Source organism: Maniola jurtina, chromosome 20 (genome assembly GCF_905333055.1).
Source record: "Maniola jurtina chromosome 20, ilManJurt1.1, whole genome shotgun sequence".
Taxonomy (NCBI): domain Eukaryota; kingdom Metazoa; phylum Arthropoda; class Insecta; order Lepidoptera; family Nymphalidae; genus Maniola; species Maniola jurtina.
This window is the reverse complement of record NC_060048.1, coordinates 374,202-400,760: the sequence shown is the minus strand read 5'-3', so window position 1 is coordinate 400,760 and position 26,559 is coordinate 374,202. Positions and strand designations below refer to the sequence as shown.

The 26,559-nt window shown below is 36.1% G+C and overlaps 1 protein-coding gene across 1 annotated transcript in view; it reads right to left on the bottom strand.

The window, feature by feature from the left end:
* The window catches only part of LOC123875907 (protein espinas-like), a 172,824-nt gene that overhangs the window by 133,121 nt on the left and 13,144 nt on the right, over positions 1 to 26,559 (bottom strand). Inside the window, exon 2 of the mRNA XM_045922000.1 lies at positions 24,820 to 25,624. Within this exon, the coding sequence (XP_045777956.1) occupies positions 24,820 to 25,592 (773 nt within the window). The 5' untranslated portion in view covers positions 25,593 to 25,624. The remainder of the gene's footprint in view (positions 1 to 24,819; positions 25,625 to 26,559) is intronic.

Genomic DNA, 26,559 nt, shown 5'->3' with positions numbered 1-26,559 from the left:
TTTGTATATCAATGGTACTCATCCTGTAATGTGGTGTATGTTCTTGTTTTTATGATTATTTATGTTTAAAGTGAGTGACTTTGACTGCCTTTCGGTGACTTTTTTGTGTGATTTAAAAATACATAGTTTTAAAAATGTATACTTATTAAGCATATAAATAAGTTAATCTAAAGGTAAATGTATAAGGTACCTACACTAGGGTTCCGGTTGCAATTTTCAGGTGTGTTCTTGTAAAGAACTTCTTGTAATGTACAACAAATAAATACATTTTCTTTCTTTCTTTCTTTCTAAAGATAAGCTTAGTCGATACTTATAATTAAGTGACCACCGTGACCATCTAGTTAGTTTTATCAATCTGAATTGGCACTTAAGAGTAATCAACATAGGTAGGTACAAGGTAGAGCTAGTATAAGTAAAACTCTATGAATATCTACAATTTCTAATCAACATAGATCTTGAAAATGAATAAAATATATTGTACTTATATTTATAATGGAGATCACTCACAACAGTTTAAACGTTGAAATACGTAGGTACTTTCACAGATAATTGCACAGATATCAACGACAAGCATTTACGGAAAATTTTGTGTAATTTTAACATATTATTTGATATACTCATATAATCAACTAATAGCTTCTGTTTGCTTAAACTTATGCTCAAAAGCAATTGGCTAGTTTAAAAAGTTATACATCATTAAAAACATTGTAGCAAAGTTGTAACATGATACATTAACACATGTTTAGGTAAGTGCAATTTATTTAAAAGCATATTTTTTCTGCGTACCTACACGCAATAAATAATTGTGATTAAGTGCAGGACAACTACCCTGAGGGTTCCATGAGGGTAATAAAATATTATACATTTTGCATATTTACTGTATTTCTTATTTTTAGCATATCTATATTTATCTTCAGCCCTAACTAAACAACCAATCGGCTTGATTTTTGGCATAGAGACAGTTGAAAGGACGAAGAGAAACATAGGCTTCTTTTTAATCCGAAAAATAAAGAGTTCCCACGGGGTTTTTAAAAACTTACATCCCAAATGATCACTACTAATCACGGGTTTCCTCTCAAAATGAGATGGGTTTGGCCATAATCCACCACTGGATTGGCAGACTTCACACACCATTAAGAACATTATGTAAAACTCTCAGGCATGTAGGTTTCCTCACGATGTTTTCCTTGACTTTTAAAGCAAGTAATAAAACGCTTAAAACGCACATAACTCCGCAAAGTTAGCGTCCTTCTAAATAGTAGGCCTTCTAAATTCGAGACCGAACCAATAGGCTATCACCACCATATTTAACCCCCGACCCAAAAAGAGGGATGTTATAAGTTTGACGTGTGTATCTGTGTATCTGTCTGTGGCGTCGGAGCTCCTAAACTAATGAACCGATTTTAATTTAGTATTTTTGTTTGAAAGGTGGCTTGATCGAGAGTGTTCTTAGCTATAATCCAAGAAAATCGGTTCAGCCGTTTGAAAGTTATCAACTCTTTTCTAGTTACTGTAACTTTCACTTGTCGGGGGTATTATAAATTTTTAATTTACACTTGTTTCTTGATTAGGTTCTTACTCCAAGTTTTTATGTTTTGCATACACAGTATTATATTTTTTTTATTATGCATACGGAACCCTTAAAATGGCGTTTTAAAATATAAAAGGGCTCTATATTGGTTGCAAGGACACGTCGCCCAGTTATTTTCATTCGCTCTTTTATTACTTTCAATACAAATGGAATCATTAATCGAATGCAGATATCAGGTTCTCGATCGTCTCGAGTCGTCTTATAAATCGATTCCAATGTGTTTATAAAAGGTTGACTTAATACATTGTAACGGCAAATTAATTATGTCTTGTAGAGAGAAGTAAGATAAGAAAAAAATGCTTGACAATAAGGAGTAAATTACTGTATGAAGTTGTATTGTATGGTAGTAAGTATTCAGAAGTGAGTTATGCAGTGGGTGTTAGAGAAAGCTATGCTTGGATTATTTCTTACTAATATTAGGTCTGCATGTCTGCTGTTCTTTTTCTAAAAACGTTGGAATTTGGAAAAGCTGAGCTTTGTAACAAAATTTGCTACGTGCGTAGGACCACATTACTAAAATTAAAAGCATTAGTGCCGTTGCCCAAAAAAAGTAGTGTAATGTTTTCAGTTTCTGTATGTATGTGTGTGAGTTTCTTTATTTCATCGTGATTTCTAATTGCCTGAACATACTTCGGCATGACTTCAATGCATGAGCTATCGTTAGAATAGGTACTTACATCATACTGACTTGTGACGTTGGCCACACATTTTAAACATACCTATATATATGAAACGTGAAAACATTACACATCTTTTTGGAAGTCGTGTAAAAAAATGCCACCTTTGATAGCAGGTCATAAAAGTGAACATTGAAGCTATTTTTAGGGTAAGCAGTGCTTTTACGCCTCTATGTCCAGTCGCTGCCTGTAGCCAATCGAATATCGATGCGATCGTGGAAATAATTTGTTCACTTAACCGCTTGCGTATTACTTATCTATGCTAATTCAATGTCAACTGCAGGCGCAATGCATGCATGCAGTTGCCTATACCTGTAATTATGCAAAGCGCATGATATGCTATCGTGTTCTAGGGCATGGTGTGTGACAAGGTGCAAAACGAGTTGAAGTAAAGGCTTTAACATACACAAAGAAAATAAGTATGTCATACTTTTAACATAGAAGTTAGCCCGCGTTCACTTTGCATGCGTTTTCGATGTATGATTGTTCAAGATGATGAGAAGGGACGTGTGGCCTGGTTGTGAAAACGCATATCAGATTATGATTGTTAAGCAACGTTGACCTAAGTTGATAACTGAATGGGTGACCGACTTAGAGGTCCGAATTTGCCCTTGTCACGTTCCCGGTTATTATCACTAACATCTGATAGTAACTGTAAAACCTAAGAGTCGAATGCCCGGGATATTATAAACTTTATCTAACACCTTGTAGGTAGGTATGGTTAAAAAAAACTGCCTTTATAGTACAATGAACGGTTTCTGTCGTCCGCGTTGGACGCACTTTTCTGTCGTATAGTATGTCCAAGCCTTGAGATTTTAATAGGTAAAAGGGAGATGCGTTCTTTCTCAGGTGATGAAGTAAGAAAATTAACATAATATAGTCATATCTATAAAAATTAAGGTAGACAAGTTAGTACGGTATAGCTTTATAAGTAACACACGAGAAAAATTACTCGCATTATCGTAATGGGCCTGCGCAAGATAACAATCTATTTTGAGGTTTGACGACCTCCATGGCACAATGGTTAAATAAATGGGAGGTCTTAAGTTCGATTTCTGGTACCTTTAATTTTAGTTTACGTAATTAATTATCACCATTACATCACCTTACGAATCCAACAATTGAGAATTAAAAAGTGTGTACTTACTTTAAATAAATTATAATTATTTGACTTTGACTTTGATTCCTGGCAGGGTCAATATGGGAATTTATATAATCTCGATTATACTTAATATGATAGGAGGCTTCGGCCGTGGGTACTTACCTCTCAACCAGCAAGCGCTTTGCTAAAGCGCTTGCTGGTTTAGTGCAAAACCCCATCGTGACGAAAAAAAATTCACCATAGGCAATGTTCTCCATGCATAGACCCACCCACGCTGCTGCACTGACGGTTGGTGCACTATAATTACATTAATTACACATTTCTCAGAATTTGTTCCAGGACAAGCAGGTTTGTTCAACATTCAGGTTACTTCGTTGTACTCAATATAACGAATTAAATTATAAGTATCGATTTCAGTTCTTATGTTCTTATAGAAAACTTCAGAGCTACTTAAACTATTACAGTAAATAGGTACCATCCTTGCTACTTTAATTTTTAAGGTGTTGAAATTTTTAGTTTATTTCTGCTCCCCTATGAAAAAGGACCCCGAAAGATTTTTTGAAAGAAGATTAGAAACCGTTGATGCGTTCTAACCAAAAAGCCAAAAAGATTTAAAAAAATAACATACCTACTTATACCATCTAAAGAATATTTTAAAAATGATAAACTGTATCTCGGGACGCATGTCGGAGGTCGACACGGGTTATTTACATTCTACAAGTACCTAAGGAATGACTAATAGCCGTACTTAAATAATAGCGGAAATATAAATAAACATTCTGTGAAAATTCTCTTTCAACAATTATATACAATTTCAACTAAACCTATTAAGGTTTTCGAGATACAGCCCGCTGACAGACAAACAGACGGATGGACGGATAGCGATCCTAAAAACTGTTAATATAAATCAACATTAGTATCTCATACTCAAAGTATGAGATACTAATGTTATCTTATACATAATGTGATACTTAGTACATAGCTCAAAGGATTAGCAAGCTGAAGTGGCAATTAATGGGCAGGTCATGTCTGCCTACTGGACGACATCCAGCCCGCTGGACCGATGACCTGATGCTTCAGGTCTTCAGGTGGCGAGCTCTTGGAAAGGCCTATGTCCAGCAGTGGACGTATACAGGCTGATGGAATGGAATGGATATGGGTCCCATGGAGCTAGACTAGAAACCGCGCACCCGAAAAGTTTTGATTTCGGCATTTCTGACTAACAGTAGTCTCGTCTTTCTACAACATAATAATGACCAACGACGACTTTATTGGTCGACTTTTTTTAAAAGCCCTTGATCAAATCTCGGTCGGTTTATTCGATTTATACTCTTTGTTAAAGGAATCATCAACAATCGCAGATGGTTAATCGACACCGCGTAAATCAGCAGCCATCATTAGCACACAAAAATTTTAAAAAATAAAAAAGGAGTAAAAAACTGCACTGGTCATCTCAAATATTCACATCTTCACATCATGATATAAGGAAAGATGTAAATGCAAAGTCGCTTTTATTGCGATAAAAATAAGGTGCGTCATAATAATTGCATGGCAACATAACCCAAATTATATGTCACTATCCTTTTCCCTCATAATGATTTCTCTATATCTTTATCTCATTTTTGCACGATGACATCGCCACCATTAATATCTGAGCTGCATCAGGTTTGTACGTAATCAAGATCCATCCGTTTTTTTCGGAAATAAAAAGACATTTTGGGCATAATGGCGTCGCTTTCTTTGTTGATTATATCGCAGTCGGGTACTTTATTGCAAAGTCAAATCATTTATTCAAATTGGGTACTATTGTCAATTATGATTGTTGAATTTGTATTGTATGTTTTGTATATGTATTGGTGAAATACGTACCTAAACTTAAAAATAAACATACGCGGGTTCCAAATGCGCCCAGCCGAGCTCCTTTTAACCGAGCTCATTTTGTAATCCATTGAATGTTTTCTACGAAAAATATTTTTGTATCATGCAGTGAAGCAGCAATGTCAAACCAACTAACCTCAGTTAACTGACAGTGAGTTAACTAATCACCCTGGTCTGGGAAGAGCCCATAAAAGTTTTAATTATTGTTTGCTTGTGGACTCTCTCTTTTGAAAGGAAGCGTAAAAGTACCATTTTAATAGTCGTATTACAAGTTGGATTCTCAGACAGATACATGCAAAGCAAGTTGCATAGAACGTAACTACCTAGTCATTTCTGTCGTTATCCATATTCTTTGTTTTAAAAATGAACTAGAAAAATACTGAATTGCGAACCTAATCTTTATTGAAATCGGTAAAAAAGACCAGTATTCACGCAAGTGGAAAACAAAAATAGGTATTTAATGGAAAAAATTGAAACAAGGTAAGATCCAAAGATATCAAAGATCAATATCTAGAAATAACACACCTACTCAGCCCGCCTAATACGCAAATATGCCTACTTGTGGTCTTGTAGGGCACTATTAAAGTATTCCGTGCCTATAGGCAATTAACTTGTTAAGTTATTAAGTGACCTCTAACCTCTCTAAATATTCATATTATTCAAATATTTGTGTCTACTCCATTATGTATAATTTATACATATTTAAACGTTCAGTAGCTTTAGTATCATATTTAACGATTGCGTAGGTGAACGGCTTAAATCCGTAGGAACTAGAATAGAAGCTTTGTTTAAAAGGTGAATATCGCAAAGGTTATCGGTAAAAGGTGATAAATTTAGATTTATCGGCTAACGCCCACCGCCGACACTTCCGATCGCGTGTGTACATTAGCTACAGATTTTGATGAACACAATGGAATGTAGGATAGCCAGAACCAGAACATTGGCAAACGATTATTTCAACTCTTTTATTTTTTAATTCATTATAGGCACACGCTTGACCACAATGACACTGGAAAAAGATGATGTGACCTAAAACGGTACGCTTTTACTTAGAACATGCCTATTCAAAGATACGTCCGGATGATACTAATTAGATAAGATCCCGTGGGAACTGTTTGATTTTCCAGGGTAAAAAGTAGCTTAAGGTTGTCGACAGGATGCAAAATATCTATGTAATTATCGCTGCAAGGGGTTAGGAACTTCGGAGAGTGTACTAGATCGCTCTAGTTCCCTCCTCGCCATTTTACTATCGGATCGGATAAAGCATCGTAAGGTCTACACCACTCTACTCACGTGGTTTAAACTCTACAGTCTGCACCCCTACATAGTCGAAATTCCCCGGACTCGTCCGAAGCGATTCACTTCCTCGTTTCTAATACGAACTGCTTAGAATGCCCTTCCGGCTTCCATTTTCCCCACCAGCTACAGTATTGGTACAAGAGAAGAGTGAATAGGCATCTTCTAGGCGCTCAAGCTTAGGCTGCATCATCACCTACTATTTGGTGTGATATCTAGCAGTCAAGCGTATGCCTAGACATAGTTAAAAAATAGACGCTACCCGCGGCTGAGTCGATGTGGATTTGAAGTTTTGTAAAATTCCGCGAGGTTCCTTTTATTTTTCAGAATTTTAAACGTAGCCCTTTCCAGGGTGAAATTATATCTGTACCAAATAGAGATATCGTGAATTTGCGCAATAAGCTAATATTCTTTTCATTTCTTTTTAAAGAAAGAAGGGCATTGTCCAGCATCGGAATGATAAATAACAATTTGCACGTCGCTCAAATGCAGGCTTTATCGCTCCATTGTACCGTGAAATGCCGACGACAGACCTATCCGCTTATTGAGATGATGGATAAACCGGTACGATAGCTGGAGTCACACTGATAATATTGTTAGTAATAATAAAGTACATGCTAATCAACTACTGTAATATTTGATTAAGTTATACTATATTTCTATCTTCAAAAAAATGATGAAAATATATGGAAATAATATTTCCAAAGAAATGGCATGAATAAACGTTTACTTCCCGGTCTCGTGCAGTAATGTACTCTGTAAAACGTCTCCAAATTACAATCACACTATGATCTTTAGCTAACGTTAATTTCTACAGGTTAGCACTCCATTATTCTAAGGGTCATAGTCAGATGACGCGATGAGAATATGATGAGAAGTCAAATTTCGACCATTGCTTGGTTATGTCGAAACTAACACTTACCATAAATGGATGTAGAGAAAGCTTATTATAGTCATGCAAATTGAGAAAGCTGATTTAGATTTTAGATACATATTAAGTAGGTAGGTAATAACTTTTCATAAAGTAGTAGATGATGCCCATATCTACTTATGTGGTGTAAATTTCGGTTTTTCAAAAATCTCTTGGGAATTCCTTGATTTTCCAGGATAAAAGTAGCCTGTATCCGTCACTGGGATGCAAGATCTCTGTACTAAACAGATGACGTTTGCGAACTTTTCTGTTACTCTTTGATTTTCCGGAACAAAAATTATAGAATGCAAGCTATCTCTGTAAGTACCTAAGTACCTTTCGCAAGCGGTCGCTAGTCTACACTTCTACATCTACACTTCTACACTATTAAGTATTTATAGAGGTAAAGTTTGTAAGTTTGTTTGTTGGGGGTAATATCTGGAACTACTGAACTGATTTTGAAAAATCTTTCGCCAATAGAAAGCTACATTATTCTTGAGTAACATAGGCTATATTCTCAAAAAATTAGGGATCCCTACGAAAATTGTAATAAGCTACCCCTGAGAAGCCGGGGCGGATCGCTAGTTACCTATATGTATTATTGTAGCAGTTGTTAAAACGCAATATTGCAAAAAAATACTACAAAAAATAAAATAAATCAGATCAGCCTAAGGCTTTACAACATAGGCTGTCACAAAGTAACACAGTTGTTTGTGTAATGGCTGTCAGGTTGTACGGACGTTATCTGGGCCGCCATCGAACCATTAGGGACTTGTCGGACAATACTACCTAAATAAAGTCGACTATCGACATGGTACAGCGTTTTTGTCGAGCATTAAATGATATGTCACCATCTAAAAATTAGATTTTGAATTACCTACTTATATAGTATACTAGATGGTGCCCGCGACTTCGTCCGCGTGGATAAAGGTTTAAAAAATTCCGTGGAAAATGGGATAAAAAGTAGCCTATGTGTTAATCCTAGGTATAATCAATCTCCATTACAAATTTTAGCCAGATTCGTCCAGTAGTTTTTGCGTGACACTGTAACAAACATGCACACATCACACACACACAACACACACACACACACACAAACCAGCAGTGGACGTCTATCGCTTGATAGTGATGATAATGAATACAAATCATCATCTGTATACTGATACGATACAAAGAAAATGACCGCACAAATAAAACAAAACGGAAAAAAGGAAGAAATTAGGATATAAGCATATTCAGTTGTCGATAAGACGTGAACAAAACGCGCCGCGGAAAAAGGTAACAGATAAAAGAAAAAGGTAAAAGATAAAGGGGCGCCGTAAAGATCATGTTACTTCGCCGTCTTGTTGGAGTGGGGTTGAGATGGCACCATTATAGTCTCATTTGACGATTCCCTTTTTGTTTTGTGTTGATGTTCTTTTAAAAGCTGTGAACACACGTTTTTTGTGAACATGATACAATACCTGGTAATAGCTTAGTGGTAAACGTTGGCCTTCTATTCGGCAGGTTAGGAGTTCGGTCCCGGGGCACACCTGTAACTTTTCGGAGTTATGTATGTACTCTAATGGTGAAAAAAAACATCGTGAGACAACCTGCATGCCAGAAAGATCGCCATAATGTTAGCTAAGGTACCTATGTGAAGTCTATCAATTTGATTGGGCCAGCGTGGCTACTATGGTCTAACTAAGCCCTTCTCATTCTGAGAGGAGATCCTGTGTTTAGTAGTGGCACAGTTATACGATATACGTACTGGGCAGGCGAAGGCTTGATCATAATGACGATGATGATGACATGATATAGTACGTGCTAGCTTGGAAAATCTAGTATTTTTTTAACCCCCGACCCAAAAGGAGAGGTGTTATAAGTTTGACGTGTGTATCTGTCTGTGGCATAGTAGCTCCTAAACTAATGAACCGATTTTAATTTAGTTTTTTTTTGTTTGAAAGGTGGCTTGATCGAGAATGTTCTTAGCTATAATCCGAGAAAATCGGTTCAGCCGTTTGAAAGTTATCAGGACTTTTCTAGTTACTGTAACCTTCACTTGTCGGGGGTGTTATAAATTTTTAATTTACACTTGTTTACAGTTTTATTCACAAGAGTGTCATTCGATCAATTTGTAAACTTGTATTACGCTAATCCTTCGTAAAAAATTTAAAGAGATTGGTATTCTAACAGTTGTTTCGCACCAGAAAATTATCTTTTTAGATTCTGATAGTATTCGATTTATATGACTAGATGATGGCCGTCTTCGTGGAATTAGATTTTTGTAAAATCTCGTAGCAGTGGGAATTTTCTACGAATAAATAATGGCTTATACATGTCTCTGAGATACAAGCTATATATACCTCTATAACTTTTATCAAAATAGATTGGGCTATGAAAAATTAACAGACAAACAGGCACTTTTTCGCATTTATGATATTAGCCACATATAATATTAGTATGGATATGATACCTAAATGAATAACCCTTAGTCAGCTGGCTCCCATTAGAAATAGACTGAACTTATACAAATAGACTGAACTTATAAAGATTTCGTTTCAGAAATACTTAACTGGGTATCAATGAAGTCGGTTAAAAAGTATTCGTTACAAGTTATTGAATATTTTCCTCAACAATAACCTGCTTCATTATACCATAGCGAACTCAATAAGTATTAATTACTTGTTAATTATTTCTGTCCAGAGACTCCCAGAGAGCCTGATTACCCAATTACATTCACAACTGATTGCTTCCTGGCTCGGTATGGGTCATTTGAAAATCTATCAGAAACGTCGCTTCAATTTATTATTTAAGTACTAGCTGATGCCCGCAGCTTCGCCCGCGTGGATTGGTCAGATCCCCTGCAGCATCAGGATTGAGGAGTTGGACTCCAAATTTTTTATGAAACAATGTCGCAAAGTTCCTCTATCGATTAAAAAAGAAATGACGCAAATCGGTTCAGAAATCTCGGAGATTTCGGTGTACATAGGTAGAAAAACACAACTTCCTTTTTGAAAGTCGGTTAAAAAAGTAGCCTATTTTACGCCCTGGTCAATCCTCTACTTGCCTGTGAAAGTCCCGTCAAAATCGGTTCAGCCGTTCCAAAGATTAGCCTTTTCAAACAGACAGACAGACAGACAGACAGACAGACAGACAGACAGACAAAAATTTTAAAAACGTGTGATTCAGTTATGGTATCGTTCAAATAACCATATGAGCTTAATTTGAGGTAGTTATTTCGAAATTACAGACAGACACTCCAATTATATTTATTAGTATAGATTAGAGAATAGTGAGTGGTAGGGTCCCATTATTGATGACCGAGCCACACCACCTTTTATATTATTCTACATGGTATTATTCATCTTATAAGTGAAAATTAATTAGTCATTAAATGATGGAGGAAAATCGTGAGGAATTCAGTATGCCTGAGAGTTCCCCATAATGTTCTCAAAGGTGTGTGAAGCTGCTAACCCGCACTGAGCCAGCGCGACAGACTATACCCTTCTCATTCTTGGAGGAGACCTCGTACTCAGTAGAGGGCTGGCGATGGGAAGATCATGATGATAATAATATAAAAATTAAAGTTTGTCTGTTTGTACGTTACCTACAAATTCGCGCATCGAACTTTGTATAGTATGGATATTTTTAGGATTTGCAGGAAGGTTTTTGACATACTAGTACCACGCAACAGATTGACGGAGGGGTATGCGTTAGGCATTTCCTGTGTATAAAAAAAAAAAAGATGATGGCATCGAGTTATTAGCCGGGCATAAGGTAGTTAATATTGAAAATAAAAATTATTATGCCTTGCCTACTTAATTAAATTTATTGTTTTTTTTTAATTATCTTGGATGTTTCGTAAATGTCTTTATCGAAAAAATCCATTAACGGAGCATTTCTAACACGAATAAAGAGATACATAATAATGAAGGAAAATTGTTAAGTGGTATTAGCATATTATCAATTAAGATGGCTTTAGGATGTAAAACATAAAAAAAAATCAGCATAATTTTAAAACCCATCACTATGTATATCAAACGAACCTACACTACTAGTATTAATAGTAGTTCATAGCAGACTACATAATTCATACCTACTTTATTTTTAACGATCAATTTCCCTCAGGGATAGGTACTCGCTTTAAATGCCAATTTGGTCAGAATATACATATTTTGTTTATTACCGATGTGGTTTTGAACCCGAAATCTTTGGGTTCAGGGTCTACTTACGCCAAAGTAGCATGCTTCAATGTCGCACTGTATTGCTCTGGCGTAAAACGACTTTTATAGCAATGTTGCGTCAGAAATCGTCTCTACTTTCCTGGACAATGTAACTTTATTCAACCAAAATGAATGTAATTCAAACTCCCTTTATTCGTCATACCTGTCCACAAAGGGAAGCCGATACTCTACCAGTCGTATCGTGTGACAATGCGAACAATCCCTCGCAGACATCAATCAAATGTTTGGTGCGGGCGCATTCATTTCATATAATTTTTTACACGTACCAACTACCAACGGGACCGTATTATAAGCCTTGTAAGCCTTGTCTGTCCGTCTGTCGGTCAGCACGCTGTATCTCGTGAACCGTAATAGACAGTTGCAGTTTTCACAGAATACGTATTTCTATTGCCGCTATAACAACAAAATAATAAAAAAAAACAAAATGAAATTTCATAAGACCACCCTACCGGCAAAACTGTACCGCCAAGGGATTTCGCGTTCCGGTACGATACCATGCAGAAACCCATCAGGGTACAGTTTTAACTGCCATACCCCGCCCAAGTTAGACTGCACCATCACTTTTTCAATTTTATAACAGTTCCCAAAGGGCTAGGTGGGGCTTTACATACAAAGAACTTAGAATATTCTATCGGGCGATCATAAAAATGGGGCAAGTCAAACTGTATGTTCCTACGAGAAAGGGTTCCGTATTAAAAAATAATTTAGCTCTACATATAAAAGACCTACCTACCTATAACCTATACCTACCTAATACTACCTATACTTACATATAAAAGACTTGTCTGTACGTATAACAAGAGTTGCCCTAAATGATCTAATCAACGCGTGCAGCCTCTTGAAATTTTGTCTGTACATGTGTGTTGTTATGAAGTAAGGACTCACTAAAAAGAATGTCTGCAAATTTACTCTATAAGGAATGAAAAGTATGGAAATCCATCATTTACCAAATTAGGTATGAAAAAAGACATGTGTGTGTTTGGATTTTTGGAAATCCACCACCTCACCGGTTTTCAAAAACTCTTCACGAGCGAAAATGGGGCGGGTAAGTTAGTATTATCTAAAATTAATCTTTCTTCAAATTGTACATTTTTGATACTTCCCACGTTATAACATGATTCCGAGAAAATTCTCAGATTGGCTATTGCATTTTGTCTGCAACTCACGAATATTATACAGTTGACGAATTTCTAATTGACAAGGTTCTAAAGGACAAGAACAGGAAATAGTACCTATATAATATGTAGAATTTGGGTAAGGATCTCCAAAAAGTGGAGTGACCTTGCGTCATCACGAGCCGTGACCGACACGGTTGCGCGACGACTCCGCCTGGAAGTTGGTACTAGCTAGCGTTTTGATATATTCTATTTGAAAAGAGATCCACGTAATCCATATAGTTAATCCAATAATTATTCATCAAGACCTTCAGTGAACTACTTCACTGAAGGTCTTGATGAATAAATTACTAAATGGTGAAGAAAAACATCGTGAGGAAACCTGCATGCCTGAAAGTTCTCCATAACGTTCTCAAAGGTGTGTGAAATCTGTCGATCCACACTTGGCCTGCGTGGCAGACTATGGCCTAAATCCTTCTTATTGTAAGAGGAGACCGGTAGGGCGATTCCGGAAAACCAGAGTTTACGGTTACATCCACAGTTACATCACAAGAAAAATTTAACAGTGTCATTTATTTTTTATCAGATTTTTTTTGGATCATTTAATCACTATGCGATTATGCCATAATAGCCTTTCAGCATATGCCAGATCCATAAACTTCGATCTACCTTAACTTAGTGCATTACATTCTTAATTTCTTGTATGGTGGTACGGAACCCTTCGTGTACGAGCCCAATTCGCACTGGACCGGTTTTTTTTTTTAAAATTTAATTTAGTCTAATTCAATCTCTATCAATCATCTTGATACAGTTGTCGGTAATCAGCAATGTGTCCACGGTTCATTGTAAATGAGTAGGTATTTCCATCACAAAGCAAACAGAAACTAGCCTACTATACAATATATATACCTACCTACCTCATTCCGCATGCGCAAATATTTGTATTTTAATAGAAAATATTATTATATACCTTTTTTATGGACGTAGAGAAGATTAAAGTTAATTAAAATAGAAACCTGATAGCTAAGTCTTTGGAACGAACCACGCTTCTTTTATTTAAACGAGTATATTAATAAAATGCAAATCTCTTTATTACCTATTTTAATAGACATACTATACCGTCTGTACCGAATTAACACCTAAAATTCTGGTGAAACCATTAGAAGAAAGCAGCGTGAGCTTATTAGTCTAAAACATATGTATTTGCAAAAGTTTGCATATAATTTACAATAATTTGTATACTAGATTAAGATATCCTCATTCGATAGACGTCCACAGCTGGGCATAGGTCTCTTGTTGGAACTTCCCCACGCTACAGTCTTGCGTCACTCGCCTGAATCGTCGATTCGTCTGTCCACCTAGTCTAGTGGGAAGTTTTCTAATGCTGTGCTTTTCGGTGCGAGGTCGCCAATCCAGCACCTTGGGACCCTAACGTCTATCGATTTTTCGAACTACATTATAATATGTGCCCTGCCCATTGCTGAGCTATGTCGGTAACTCTGCTTCTCCTACGGATCTCTTCTTTGATTTCTGAGTATAGCTCTGTTTATTGAATCTGGGTGATTTTAACCAAAGTTGGTGCTGTATTAAATTTGGAACAAAGAAAGTTTCTTCTTACCCGGTTTTGTAATAATTGCGTGACAAAATGGTAGCAAACAAACTTTTTGAAATTTTATAATAGTAGTCATGTTTTTACAATCAATTAATGCAAGAATCAAAATTGAAATAATGATGGGCGATAGAAGTTCATTTATATTTTAAAATAACAATAAAACTAATTCTAACTATCATAGTTTTTTTTTAATATTAAAATAAACCTCTACAAACAAAATTAGTTTAGCAACTCGTTGACAAAAGTGATTCTTACATTTTTAATTCTTCAGCAGTAGGGAACCCTCGGTGCGCGAGTAGACTCGCGCTTGGCCAGCTTTTATACAAGGCGCTACTAACCACTAGAACTGGTATTATTTTAGAATAAAAATTCCTGCAGCTGTGAAACTTTGTTTATTTTACCGGTTCTTGTAACAGGCTCCCCGTTACATCCGTGTCTCTAACCAAAAAGTACTTACTTAGGTTTACTCGTAGGTACCTACGTATTTTTTTTAGTTTCACATTCCTTCCTAACTTAAATAAACTGGCCAAGTGCCTGTTTTTGAATACAACTAAGGTAGGATTCCGTAGTCATGTCATGTTAGTAGTTAAAAAAATTTGACTGTCATTATTAGGTAAACGTTAGTTTTTATGGTTCCGTACGTATCTCCAGAGAAAAATAGGAACCCTTATGGATCACTTAGTTGTAAGATCATTCAGTGTTAAATACTAAGTTAGCAAATCAGTAGGCAGAGATAATTATTATTTATATACCCCCACACATAATATTCGATGTTGGTTTTGAAAAATATAGTAGTAATTTTTTGATAGTTAAGGGTCAAAGAATAGATGTTCAAAATACCTACACTACTGCTGGGGATATAACGGGACCTTTAGAGAACAAATAGTGGTCAAGTATAGTGGCGTGCCAGGAATGTGTCGAGTGCCACTGGCCGTGCCCCGCGCTCAAGTGGCCAGTGTTTAGTGTTTAGTGTTCGCTGTTTGTGGAATGCACTAATTAGTAAGTGTGGAGTAGAATAAATAAGTATGCATTAGGCCCCACTTCCTTTATAGTCCCTTTTTTTGTCCCTTGACCTTTTCAATGCTGATAACGGTTACAAAGTTATTACGGATAAAACTTACTATGTACCTAACTTACTATGTATATAAGTATGTGAACAGGGATAGGTTATATCTCTTTTGGTTCCTTGGTTAAAGCCGAATACAAGTTGCATAAAAAACCGGCCAAGTGCGAGTCGGGCTCGCACACGTAGAGATCCGTACATCCGATCCGATCCATCATACCTACAAGATGTTATACAATAAGATAGAATTAGTCCACATCACACATGGTATAGAACTTTGGCGACATATAAGTAGATACAAAATAAATAGGTACCAGATACGCATCGAATTGAACAAAAGGTGATACAAATTATGTAGGTTAAACAATAACATGTAAGATTTCGGTTTAAATACTGTTAATTTATAACAGAGTCCATTGTAAGAGGGGTCTCTCCGTCACTCGCTTTATACAAACATAGTTCCAATTTCATTTCAATATTAGGCAACCAAAATCCATGAAATTTTGCAGACATATTCTAGAAACTAATGTCTATGCCTGTGGTTTCCAGATTTCTGTTAATATATTCGGTTTCAAAGTTACGCGGTCTTAAAAATGCACATACAAATCTTTGAGCCCCTGTAATTTTAAAACTATGTAAGTACATATTTTTAGAAAAATCTAAAACACCACAGACACAGATATTAGTTTCTAAAATATGTCTGCAAAATTTCATGGACTTTGGTTGCTTAATATTTAAATGAAATTGGAACTACGATTGTATGGAGCAAGTGACGGAGAGAGCTCTGTTAGGTAAGTCTTCACCTAATAAACACGTCTGCACGCAAAGTCCCCACTATTAAATCAACCAACCAAACCAATATATAAGTAAGCAAAATACCAATTAAGTACATAGACTTATAGACCTTTTATGGAATAAAAAGATTCAAGGCGTGAACAAATTTAGCATCAGCGTTAGTGCAAATACCTAGCAAATGCATATGCATGTTACCTAGGCGTGTAGGTGCTGCACGTGTTATAAATAGAGATAATTGGTGGCTTGCTGCAACCTGCGGGTTACAGGGAGTCCTCGTTAATCGTGCTAATGAGGTCCCCTACCTTAGATGGACCTTAACCTTTAGGTGTGCCTTAGATTTACAGTTCTCTTGGATGAAAACCATAGAATAAGAGTATGTACGCAGGCTTTCCCAATGTTCTATTTCGAACTTTATTTTACCAGTTTATTCTACCATAACTCGTAAATGCTTATACAGATTTGGATGTACGGGGTATGGTTAGTCCCGTTCCGATAAACGATACCAATTTATATATTTGACTATTTTCTGACGTATAGTCAAAGGCCGTAAGTCGTTTAGTAAATGATCATATTCGCGTGGCCCGGTTATGCACATGTGTTAGGTGTGGGTGGGGTATCCATAGAAAAAGGTCATATTAAGTGCGACAGGATAGTTTCGCGGAATTGCTACTCGAATTCTGAGGCCGACCGTACATCAGTCTCGTTTTAATCTCTTTAAAGTGAGAGCGAAGTCAAAGTACGCTCTACAGAGATCAGCCCAACTACTACAAGCTGCACAGACTACAAGCGTAGTGAAACAGTTTCCTGTCTGATACTCGTAAATAAAAGATAATAATTGCGCCTGCGCAGTACACGGCCGGAGCCGGCACCGCGCTAATGAGATCGCGATGCGTAGGCGCAGCGCGGGCCGTATCTGCTTTTCTATAGGAACATTAATTTTTCTTTTGCGGCGATTATCGCTACATATTTCTACAAATTTTAATTTGCAATTTGCAGGGCGCTGATTGCAAGAACTCGAGCGATGAATGGCCTAACTGAAACTACCATGGTGTAGGCCATAATCCACCACGTTGACCAAGTGTGGATTAACAGGCTTTTCACATCTTTGAGAATATTATGTAGAAGACAAGGGCATGCAGGTTTCCTCACGCCGGTCTTCTATGCAACTTTACCTTTGGATAAGTTTTTTTTTACTATTAACGCTTGGCTGCAATCAGACCTGCTGGCAAGTAATGATGCAGCCTAAGATGGAGAGCACTTGCCTAGAAGATACTTTTTCACTTTTGACTTGAAGATACTTATTAAAAGTGAAAGGGAACACTGATGCTGAAAAAGCTTCCATGTCTAACAGGTGCGATAAAAAACGAGGAGGCAAATCGCTTCGTACGTGTTTGTGGAATTTCAACTATGTATATTCAACATGGAAGTGCAACCTTAAAGAAAATTTCCCTGTTAGCTGATAATTCTCTGTTAGTAAAATAATGGTCAAAGTGTTAACATATGAGTTGAGAATCGAGTTATCAAGAAATGAACGCCACCTATCTAAACAAGATAACCAGTTGCCACCAGATATGAAAATCATGCCAGCAGACAAATTGAAAGAGTCAACTCAGTTTCGAGAGTTGAGCAAACACAGTAACATCGCAAGCTACTGTCAAATTCAACAAATGGCCTGTCCCTTATCTTCTTACGTGACAATTAGTAGCCGTGAAAGAGATAAACGACTTTAGGAAAGTGTGAACATACCTCGAGTGACTGATTGTAAAGAAGTGATCAATAAGTCACTTGTGTTAATTTATTTTTTACAAAATAAGTATGTTAGTGTTTTTTAAGTTAAGATTCTAGGAATTTTCATTTTTAAATTTTAACAGACACAATAATTCTACTGTACTTAAATACATTCTTAGCAGAGGTAAGGGATTTTGGAAACTCACCGCTATTATTAAACAAATAATAAAGTGATCAAAAAGTCTTTTTAAAGAGGAAGCCTAACTTTTCTTCTCTTTTTAGGAAAAATAGGAAATTAATATGTTAAAAGTTAAAACATTGTTTGTTTTCAGCAATATTGTGTACCTACTTAGAATAATTTGAAGAAGTAAATTAAAATTGCTTGTATTTACTAATCACTCATTTATTTATATAAAAGCTAGCACGTTGGAAGAAATGTAAAAAAAAAAACTACAGTCATGCTACAGGTATCAAAAACATTCTGTATAAATAGATAAAAAATATTTTATTTCAGACAATAACAGATGTATAATTCTGTATAATGTTACAAGAATGTTTTGGAATAACGAATAGTGTCAACCGCAGTTTTACGATCCCCCAACTAAGCGTAAATACTTGTATAACAGTTGTATTACTGTTGTATAGCGGCTGTATAATGACTCCCAGCGCAGTGGGGACGGAGCCCTGTCGTGCTACAGTCACCTTAATTGCTTCGCCATTAAAACCTGCAGAGCCTTATGAGTAATGGTGATTGTTTTCATTCAATTTATTATATCTTGTCTTTGTTAAACAATAAATGATTGTATCATAATACAATGTATTTTCATTAACTTGTATTACTGACTTCTCAAATGTAGAGCCTCATAATCATGATCAATCCATTGCCAGCCCACTACGGAGACTGGTTTCAGAATAAGGAGGGTTTAGGCTAGTCTGCCACGCTGGCCCTGTGCGGATCGCCAGATCGCCTTTGCGAAAGGTGTGCGAAATCTTGATGCGAAATTATGGAGAACTCTCAGGCCTGTAGGTTTCCCCATGATTTTCCTTCACCGTTAAAACAAGTGATCGAAAATTTAAATAGAGCCTAAAATCTCCGACTTCACGAATAGAAAAAGGAATCTTAACCACTAGACTATCATCATCATGATCAGCCCATTGCCGGCTCACTACAGAACACGGTATTCTCTCAGTACGAAAAGGGTTTAGCCATAGTCCACCACGCTGATGTGTGCGGATTGGCAGACTTCAATCAATTGAGAACCCTATGGAGAACTGTCAGGCATGCAAGTTTCCTGTTGATGGAAATCCCGGGATCGAACCCCCGGCCACCGAATAGAAGGCGAACTCTTAACCACTAGACTATCACGGCTCTATATATGTATATTACTAGCAAGTAAGTATTTGCAAGTATGTATTATTTGCAACCAAACTGATAGTAGATATCATAAATTTCTCCCTCCATAGCGCGATGGTCGCAAATCATACGATTTGAGGATTTATTGCGGCTGCGCGTGCGGCGACTTCAGATACAATTATTTATGTGTTATTCTGTTACATGTAATAAGGATTTAATTGGATTATTGCACACTAGCTAACTCACCCCAATTTCTATCAATGGAATTTTAAAAAATTATTTTCAAGTCAGGGTTTTCGATTTTTCTGAATTTTGAGGATTCCGTATCTGAAGAATGCCAACGGGACCCTATAAATAAGCTTCCGCTGTCTGTCCGTCTGTCTGTCAGCGGGCTGTATCTGCGGGCGTGAACCGCAATAGGTAGAGAGTTGAAAATTTCACAGAATATGCAGGTATTTCGACGCCCGTTATAATAACAAATAATAAAAACTTCAAAAAATATTTTAATTTTTTTATAATTTTTATTTAAAACCATCTGATAACGATAGACTGAGAAGGCTCGTGCCATTATTGAATAAAAGGTAAAATATTTTAAAACTTGATAACAATAATCTAATAATTAATAAACTCTACAATAATATAATAAAATAAATAATTATTATAAATAAATAATTATAACAAGCAAATAAAATTATTCTACTTCCGAAGTTTATTTTCCTAAATATGTGTGAAATCCACACATATTTTGTTTGCTTATTATAAACTCGTCTAAAATAAATAATTATAAAAATTCTTATACTAATTTATTTACAGGTTTCTATAACAGTATCCTGTGACTGGACTTAGAATCTTTTACACCATAAACATAAAAGAATGGCTTAATTTAAGTCTATGTCATTAACACTTTAAACTGTATTTCTATGTAAATTAAACAACAGATAGAGATAATTTGTTAGTATAATCAGACGCTAACTGGTGTCAACGTTTTAGAAAATCACTTAATTTGACAATACATACCTACGGTATTTAAATTCGAACTATTTCCATAGGAACGTGGCATTAAATTTACGACTTTTCAATAAGAAATAGGCTTTTAAGTAATACTTTGGCTAAGTAAGGGCAGTAACAGATAGACGAGAAAGGCCATAGAAAGAAAATAAATGACAGAATAACTTAAAATTTAAAAAACCCCCGACACAAAAACCTCGATTATAGCTAAGAACACTCTCGATCAAGCCACCTTTCAAACAAAAAAAAACTAAGTTAAAATCGGTCCATTCGTTTAGGAGCTAAGATGCCACAGACAGATACAGATACACAGTACACACATCAAACTTACCCGCCTCTTTTTGGGTCGGGGGTTAAAAATGACATTTGTTTGAAACAAAAAAGTATCACTCGATTGTTTTTTTAAAAGGGTTTCTTTTCTGATCTCTGCAAAAGTTTTATTTATCGACTCAAGAAGCTATTTTCGAGGAACTCTACAAATGAGCGCGCCAGTAATTACTGATTTCCATTGTTTTATAGAAACAGTCACATTTTTAGTTCTATAAAAGATAATATACGAGCATACTTAACATTATCAGCTCTTGTATGTTGTTAGTACCTATACGTTAAAAGTGCAAGTGAATAATAGGAAGGATGCGGGGAAGCCATACATTTTGCAAATCCTGTCCATTTGACACCATCACTTCACAGCAATCTGGTTTAGTAGAAAAAGTTTTTAACCCCCGACTCAAAAAGAGAGGTGTTATAAATTTGATGTGTGTATCTTTGTACCTATCTGTCTGTGGCATCGTCTCCTAAACGAATGAACCGATTTTAATTTAGTTTTTTTTGTTAGAAAGGTGGCTTGATCGAGAGTGTTCTTAGCTATAATCGAAGAAAATCGGTTCAGCCGTTTGGAAGTTATCAGCTCTTTTCTAGTTTTCTAATAGAGGTTTTTATGTAGGGGGTTTTTTAAATTTCGAGTTATATGCAATTTGGATTGGTGGTGGTATTTATCAACAGTTAGTCGTAAATTATAAAAAATAATAACAGCAATGGCCGGCGGCAGTGTATGCGTGTTCGTAATATGTGCCCACCGTGTGATGGCATCGACATCGCGCTACTGTTCACAACCTACGTTACATTGTTTTGGAGAAACATCATTCTTTTGTTTTTTATTATTATCTTTTTTATTGATGGTAGGTTTATGTTATACTCATTATACCTAACCACCATTCAACCGCTTCGTCGGACGAGTTTCCATCCTTATGTCGTCGATATTCCATCTACACGCACGTAACGTTTTGCGTCATCATTCCTCATACGCATGGCTAAGGTTTGGAATACTCTTCCGCGATCGTTTCCTACCAATTACAATCCGGATTATATCTTTAACGCAGGAGTGTATAGGCATCTTCTAAGTAAACGCGTCCCATCTTAGGCCAAATCATCAATTTCTATCAGGTCAAGTGCTTGCCTATGATGAATGAATAAAAAAACAAACGAAGTATCGCGGCGTCACTCATGTAGGAATTTGAGAAAATTCGTCTGGTAAAATGTCTACCTTATAAAGAAAACCTCTATGCAAAAACTTTCGAATTCCAAGGGCTTGGGCTGGGCGTTAGAGAAAGGGCTTTACCTGTACATTCTAAAACAGATTTTTATGCATAACAGTTTCTGTTTTATCGTGCAAAATGTCAAAAAATACAGAACCCTCGGTGCGCGAGTCTGACTCGCACTTGGCCGGTTTTTTACAAGTTGTGATGATGCAGTCTAAGATGGAAGGATCACCGGAGAGCTCCCTCACTCTAATTCACTCTGGTATCGCTCAAAGGAATATCTTTAATTAGTATATATTTTTTTGTTTTATAGTTAAAAATTATGACCAGAGAATTTCCGGCCAAAAATTCCATTGAACAGTTTCTTTATGTGAAAATATTTGGTGAACAAACAGGTTGCCTTATCCTTTATTGCTATTTCTTAATTGCTGTTATTTGCATATTTTTCTTCACTTTTATTGTTTAACAGTTATTTAACTAAACGCACTTAAATAATTTGAAGTGAGCCGGTTCTTTGCGACGTTTACGAATCATGATAATATTTTCAAAAAATATTCTCTTTTTCAACTTTATTTATTTCGTAAATTATTTTGAAGACTAGCTGATGCCCCCAGTTTCGCCTGCGTGGATTTAGGGTTTTAAAAACCCCGTGGGAACGTTTGATTTCCCAGGACAAAAGTAGCTTATCCGTAATAGCCCGTCCCCGGGATGCAAAGTGTTTCTGTACTACGTAAAAACATTTAAACGGATAATCCTTTAAAAAAAGAAAGATAGAATAAAAATATATTATTAGTATCTTTTTAAAATCTATAAAATTATTAAGATATGATGAGCTGTAATCCTTTAATCTTTGAGCGTTTAATCTCGAGAGATAAAACATGAGATTACGGATTACCGGTAGATCAAAGACATTCAAGTAGCTAGGACTAAAGAAAAGAACCGTGGATACGTTTTTCGAGTCGCACTTGGCTATTACATTTTCTCCAACACAGTTCACAGGTGTAAACCGCAAACTTTACGGTTTCCGGTGAGCCGCCATCAGGCATAGCGGCTAACCGCTTAGTTAGCCATTCCCTCACAATGGAAACACGCAGCTATTCTCTACCGAAGCTGCCAATGCTTCACGTATAAAATATATTGGATTCCTTAAAAGCTATGCGAAAGGTGACTATTTAACAAAATTAAATGGAAAACTTGTGGTAAAGTAATGTGCAACTGCATTTTTATTAACCCCCGACCCAAAAAGAGGGGTGTTATAAGTTTGACGTGTGTATCTGTCTGTGGCATCGTAGCTCCTAAACTAATGAACCGATTTTAATTTTTTTTTTTTGAAAGGTGGCTTGATTGAGAGTGTTCTTAGTTATAATCCAAGAAAATCGGTTCAGCCGTTTGAAAGTTATCAGCTCTTTTCTAGTTAAGTGTAACCTTCACTTGTCGAGGTTGTTTGAGATTTGATAAATCATACAACATGACAAAATGAGGTATGTAGTACCAAATAGTGCCATAGATTCCTTCGTTGTCTCTGCCACTTGACCAATATTCAAAAGGTCCTTCGAGTTCACAAAAGCTATACAAGTTCATTTTCGCGATCAGCTGCTCTCATAAAACACTGCAGGGTTATTATATTGGCCTACATACATTTCTAGTTTTACTCTCCATCGTTCAGAATCCATTATTGGGCCAGTAACTTAACCTAACTACATATTTTTCTTTACATGTAAATTATTATAGAAATTATTATTACTAACATTTAGCCAACGTGTGTATCGAACATTTATAATAATCTTTTAACAGCTTTTTTAACAGTTGTAATAAAACTTCAGTTTTTTTTAGTATACAATTGTCATAAAACGCAATGTTCAATGCAATAAAATTCAATATTGCGAATTCGACATTTTTATTCGTTTATGCAATCAGCTGAAAGTAAATTATTGATTTGCATATTATACCTGCATTATCAGATCTCACATAAAAATAATTTATGCTCAGAGTGTTCATATATCCAGTTTTTAATTGCATTGTACGTAGAGAATGTTGTTTCAAGTTTCAACGTTTATGTTCGCGATGTGGTATCGTTGAAGTCTTTTCTATGAATGTCGAAGGCGGTATGCGCTTCAATAGGAACGCTTGTAATGTAAGAACTGTATTGGAGGTTATGCAGAGAATTGAGACAATAGTTTCTGATTTATGGGTTTCCCATCAACCCGTAGGTCAACTGAAACAAGGATCTAAACGTTGTTCATAAAGTATAGAGTATAGACAATAAGGTACCCTTATGACGAAGATAGATCGTATACGAATGGAAAAAAAGTTAGTCGTATAAGAAAATAACGATGTAGATATTTTTCCTAAAATAATCTAAAGCGATTAAAAATATCATATTATGTAGTACACAAATATTTTACATTTAAATTACTTGCTTAATTATTAAGCGTTGATAGTCAATTCTTCAACTTCTTAATGCAGCAACTGCTGAGGAAATAAAATGATTTGATTTATTTGATTTGATTTATTTTGAGTCTCAGGTTTGCTCCCGAGCACGCACCTCTAACTTTTCAGACTTAATATGTGCGTTTACAAAATTAAAGAGCACTTGCTTCAACGGTGAATGAAATCATCGTGAGGAACCTGCGTACCTGAGAGTTCTCCATAATATTCTCAAAGGTATGTGCAGTCTGCCAATCCGCACTTAGCCAGTGTGCCTATGGCCTAGATTCTTCCCTTACTGAAAAGAGACCCGTCCTTAATAGAGGATCGGCGAAAGGTTGAGATGAACAAATTACTCAGACCTGGATTACTAAAAAAATAAAAATCCTAGTTCAAAGGCTTGCAGGTACCAAAAAACCAGTTTTTTATACCAGAAACCAGAATAAAAGAAAATTTGTTGTGCAATGTGAAATCAAGAGGCAAAAGAATATATACTCACTCATTACAGCTGGTCTCCATAGTCTGAGAGACGGTCACCAGCGTGGTAGTCTTCGTCGTCAACTTATCACCTACACACTTTTTCCTAGAACACTCGTCCAACACTGCATCCTCTTTCACTGACTGTAACACTTCCTTCACTTTATTCGGTCCCGTTTTAACCGTAGACCTTTGAAACTTAAGATTAGCCATGGTCTTCCCATCAGTTTTAATCTCAGTTTCTTCAGTCACCAACGCACCTTTTTTAGTCTTACACACCAGTTTTGAACTTTTACCGAACACATCACCATTTTTATGAACAACTTCATTTGAATCTATAATTTCAGTTTTATCAGGAGGTAGACCGTTTAAAATTTGTTTTATACTATCACTATTAAGGTTAGAAGCGAACATCTCGTTTAAACCCTCGTAGTTTTGTATTGGCTGTCGTCTTTGGTCTTTGTGCCAGGTTTTATCGAAACCGTATATCGGTTCGGATTCAGCTCCGAACCATTCTTTGCTGTTGGTTTCTTTTTCATCCGGAGCTGGTTCTATTTGGTTGGAGATGTTGTCGTCGAAGAAATCATCTGTTAATTCAGTTATTTGTGCTCCTTGTCGTTTAGTATCAGGGTTGTCGAAAAACATGGTTGGATTATGAACTTTCCTTTTTCCATATAACTGTCTGTAGTATTTTTCCTGGTCTCCATACATCCAGCATACCTTCCACCACTGTTTGCACATCAGTATATTCGCGGAGTTGGATGATTTGACATGTCTCGTAGCAGTTGTAGACATTGTTGCGTTTTTTGTCACTGGATACTAAAAACCTGTTGAGTTGGTTGCGTTTGGAATAATATCGTTGTATATGGCATGAAATAATAGCGATGACAAATTGACCGGCTTTTTATTTAATTTTACATTCCTGTGGAAGTCGTTGTGCTACAATAACTGTTGATACTCAATTATAATAATGTTTACAATGTAGGTAAGTTATCACCTCATTGGTATTGCAAAAATAAAGTATTTCTACCAATTATAATGATTTCTGCTGATTTATTTTTGCATTCCCACTTTTTTCTATCTTCTTAATCCAGATTGCCCTTATGCAAAACTTGATCAAGATTAATCAAAACATCTAGAATAGATACTGGGAGTAAATAAACAGACAGACTATCGGATTTATTATTTTATTAGTGTAAATTCGATATAGTATCGCCTTTGAAATTGGCTATTGGTATATTTCGTACCATCTCTATAAGATGTTCATATCGGTAGACAATGTAATCGCCTGTTACGCCTTAAATCCTATTAGCCCTTTGCTTCACTCAATTTATATTCTCTTTCCTTATTCCCTACACCATTAAGTTCATTTTCGTTTACAATTTCTACCTTATCTGAACCGATGCCCTTGTGTCCTATTACCAAGCAATAAAGTTCACTTTTGTTTACCGCTTTATGAACTCCAGTGGATTGGAACCTGCCCATTACCCGTAATTCCGTTGTATCCCGTGGTCGCTTCCCTTTATTTATTGCCTGATCATTCCCGCTATGTGATTTACCGGTTAATTTCAAATTTGAAATAGTTCGATCGGTTCCTTGTGTTTCGATTATATAATACTCTACGGATACTTAAATTCAGATTAAAAAGAAGCGAGTTGAAATTAGGACTCGGTTAAAGTGAAAAGTTCTGTAGGCAGCGCGTTGGGCGATTTTGGTTAGGACTAAAATTGTACTTCTGAAATGACAGTTGATACCTAGAGAA